At 37.4% G+C, this 4,364-nt stretch overlaps 1 protein-coding gene across 1 annotated transcript in view; it reads left to right on the top strand.

Moving 5' to 3' along the window:
• The window catches only part of LOC106874078 (uncharacterized), a 63,510-nt gene that overhangs the window by 34,002 nt on the left and 25,144 nt on the right, over nucleotides 1-4,364 (top strand). Inside the window, exons 4-5 of the mRNA XM_014921672.2 lie at nucleotides 575-730; nucleotides 1,670-1,795. Coding sequence (XP_014777158.1) covers nucleotides 575-730; nucleotides 1,670-1,795 — 282 coding nt within the window. The remainder of the gene's footprint in view (nucleotides 1-574; nucleotides 731-1,669; nucleotides 1,796-4,364) is intronic.

The following is a 4,364-nucleotide window of genomic DNA, read 5'->3' as shown; positions in this document are numbered from 1 at the left end:
ACCGCCTGACTGGCTCCTGTAGGATTTTCGAGCGAGATCGTTGCCAGTGCCCCTGGACTGGCTTGTGCGGGTGGCACATAAAAGACACCATTTCGAGCGTGGCCGTTTTCGTGCGGGTGACACGTAAAAGCACCCACTACACTCTCTGAGTGGTTGGCGTTAGGAAGGGCATCCAGCTGTAGAAACTCTGCCAAATCAGACTGGAGCCTGGTGTTGCCATCCGGTTTCACCAGTCCTCAGTCAAATCGTCCAACCCATGCTAGCATGGAAAGCGGACGTTAAACGATGATGATGATGATGATGAATGTGTGGCATTGAGATTTTGATGAAGTGATTGTGTATTTTCAGAGTGACATTGTAGAATAGGTGTGAGAGGTTAGATCTGAGCAGTTTGAACATAAAACAGATAGAATATTTTGGCCAGATATGACCAATTTAAATGCTAAAGAATTAAAGAGTAGTGTAAAACAAGTGAGAAAAATTAACTTAATAGTTTAAAGCATGATTTTAAAAAATAAGCTGACTTAAATAACATTATTTTTATCGAATGTCTTGTTTGGTTTTCTCTTAACAGTCACTGAAAGCTCAAATGTCCCAAGCCTGTGAACAATTGCAGGATGCCAGTAATGGAATTTATAGAACTATGAATCAACTGGAGCATGATGCAAGCAGTGGCATGTGCAAACAGTTAATTAATGCTTCCAAAGAAGTTCTGCAACAGACATTTCAGGTATACATCTATGCATTTTTGTTTGTACATTTAAGGACTTCATTTTCTAACAGCTCCTTTTTAAAATGGTAGGGAGATAGGCTGTTCTTTGTTGCAAATTGAGTAACCACAGACCACATTGAGTTTTCTAGATGTGTTAGTGTGGATTATTTAAGGTATGAAGAGAATTTAGTTGTGAGACCTCTTGTGTTATCTGTATTATTTTTGTACTAAGATGTATTGTGTCAATGATAGTTGTTGGGAGTGTATTAAAGTGTTATAGCTCAGGTGTGTATCTTGGTGGAATATCAGAGTAATGTTGAGTCAATAACTAACTGGTACTCCGTCAGTTATAACGATGAGGGTTCCAGTTGATCCAATCAGTGGAACAGCCTGCTCATGAAATTAACGTGCAAGTGGCTGAGCACACCACAGACACACATACCCTTAATGTAATTTTCAAGGAGATTCAGCGTGACACAGAGTGACAAGGTTGGCCTCTTTGAAATATAGGTACAACTTATTTTTGCCAACTGAGTAGACTGGAGAAATATGAAACAAAGTGTCTCGCTCAAGGACACAGCATGCAGCCAGGAATTGGGTCACGATCGTTGAGTCAATATGGAACCACAAACCAATGAAGAGACCACATGTGAACAAGGGAGTCAAAGTTTACATGATCATTTGACTGGCCAGAAGTAGCAGTCAAATTCCATGCTGTCAACATAAAATGATATATATATGATGGGCTTCTTTCAGTTTCCATCTCCCAAATCCACTCACTGAAGCTATAGTATAAAACACTTGCCCCATGTGCCATGTAGTAGGACTGAACCTGGAATATGTGGTTCAAAAACAAACTTCTTACCATATAGCCATGCCTGCACTGATTACTCTATTAACCTTGATATCTAAAGATAGTAATATGATATATTCATTTATTTATTTTTCTTTTTACAGGTGTTAATTATAGCCAGTAGCTCAGAACTCAAAGAATTACCTATGATTGTAGGTCGGGTTAAAAATAGAGTAGCTTTCCTGAAATTGAACAGCTCCAACCCAGAGTTGGTAAGCAAATATTTTAAGGTATGGGGTATTTTTCTTTTCCTTAAAAATTATATCCTTCTTTCTCTCGCTCTCTAATATAAAATAGTTACTGAAATATAAACAATTTATTTTAAAATGTCTGTTCATTTTATATAAAATGAGCATACATTTTAAAATTGTTTAAAATTCTGTTGGTCATTTGTTTAACATCTCTTTTTACATGTTTGCGTGGCTTAGATGAGGGAAGTATTTGAGGCAGGATTTTCACAGCTGGGTACTCTTCCTGTTGCCAACCCTTACCTATTTTTCAAGTAAGGGATTTATTTAGTCCAGAGGAATTCAAATGTACTGAGCCAGTGGATGATTTGTTGACAGGAAATATCGACAAACGCCAGTTGCAGTTTGTAGCCATCACATCATGTCAAGACAAGGATACATGCAAACACACACACACACACACATGTACATACACACTTATACATACACACACATATATATATATATATATATGCTTTCAGTCTCCATCTACCAGATCTGGTCATAAGGCTTTGATCGGCTTAAGACTATAACAGAAGACACTTACCCAAGGTGCCACCCAAGGGACTGAGCCTAAGACCACATTGTTGGGAAGCAAGCTTCAAGCTTCTTTACCCCCCCACACACACACACGCACGCACACACATGCATACACACACATCCATGACTTTCAGGTGTTTTAATACCCAATGCTTTGAGGGATCCATCTCTACCATACTAAATTGCAGCCTATCGGTGAACTAGCAAAGCACATACATTCAGTATGTGTGTTCAATAAACACACACAAATGCACACACACACACACACACACACAAACACAAACACTCTCTCTCTCTCTCTGTCACACACACACACACACACATATAAGATGGGCTTCAAGACAGTTTACTTTATTCACTTACAAAGCATTGATTGGCCTTGGGCTATAGTTAAAGATACTGGCCCAAGGTGCCATATGATGGGACTGAACCTGAAACCATGTTGTTGCGGAGCAAGTTTTTTAACCACACACCATGCATTAGAGGTACTTTATGAAAAAAAAAAAAGCTTTTACATTTACTAAAAATTGGCATACTTTATTTTGCTACTCTAGCCATTCTTACACCATCAAATTACAAAAGAAAAACAAAAGCAATGGCACATGCGAATTATCATTGAAATGACACATGTGATAGTAAACAGTGCTATATAGTAGAAATAAATACATTACCTAGCAACTGCACCATCCATTTTGTGTTAATTGAACATCTGAAGATGTAAAATAAACATTAGAACAAGACTGGTTCAACAAGTTTGATGTTCTCAAGAAAGCAGCTTTCTTTTCTTGGATTGTTGAACATAATCACTTCTGTTCCAGTCTCTTATTTGATCCAAACAATTGCCTATCATCATATCTATGTTCCACCAACCTGGGTATCTATTTTTCTATACGTTTTATGTTTTAGTGGAAACATTCTCCTGCTTGTTCCTAGAAAAAAAAAATGATGGCTTAAAGACAGATTTAGGGCCATTTTTGCCACATAATCTATTTCTTCTGCAACGGTTTTGACATAGTTTACAGAAATAAATTTCTCTCATTTATATCCTTTAAATATAATAAAAAAAAAAAAGGCCCTACACTGCTTGGAAGTTGCACCTATGCATTACTCTCCCATTTTTTAACATATACTTTATTGTAACAATTTTTTTGACCTGACTAATTTTCAATAAGCTATTTAGCATCTAAATCAGCAGATGAAATTGTCAGCAGACAGTTTACCTTAATGGTAAAGCACTCAGCTGGAATCTTGGAGGATGTGAGTTCAAGTCCAATGGCTGTTTGATGACAACTTTTTCTGCCTTTAAGGGTAGTTTATGAATTATTTCTACTGTTCTAATGGCATTACTGCATTTGAAAAACATAATCTTCATCATCATCATCATCATTGTTTAACGTCCGCTTTCCATGCTAGCATGGGTTGGACGATTTGACTAAGGACTGGTGAAACCAGATGGCTACACTAGGCTCCAATCTGATTTGGCAGAGTTTCTACAGCTGGATGCCCTTCCTAATGCCAACCACTCCGAGAGTGTATAATTCAAAATGTTGTAGAGTACTGGTCCTTTTCAAATAAAGGTCAAGAATCGAATTATATAGAGGGCTGGAAGTTGTTAACCTTTATATTATTTACCCACTTCTGTGGGTGAATTATTCTTATAGGTCCCTGTAACATACTGCAATGAAGTGTTCCCTTGGTGATCCATTGTGGTTAAGCATCCTATTGCATTTAGAAAATCCAATGCAAAGGTTCCAACCAACCAACTTGTGTCTATTATGATTTCTCACATGCACACACACACACACACACACACACACACACACAAACACACACACACACACACGCGCACACACACACACACAAACACATGCACACACATGTATGCGTGCATATATACATGTATGATAAAAAATGATAAAAAACGTAAATAAGAATGACTTTCCGTGTAATTGTTTCGTACTTTAGTGATCAGATGTTTACAAATCATACAGTTTGTAAGCATTTAATTATTTCTAAACATCACATAATTATC

This window comes from Octopus bimaculoides, chromosome 14 (assembly GCF_001194135.2).
Source record: "Octopus bimaculoides isolate UCB-OBI-ISO-001 chromosome 14, ASM119413v2, whole genome shotgun sequence".
Taxonomy (NCBI): domain Eukaryota; kingdom Metazoa; phylum Mollusca; class Cephalopoda; order Octopoda; family Octopodidae; genus Octopus; species Octopus bimaculoides.
This window is presented reverse-complemented; position numbering and strand designations above follow the sequence as displayed.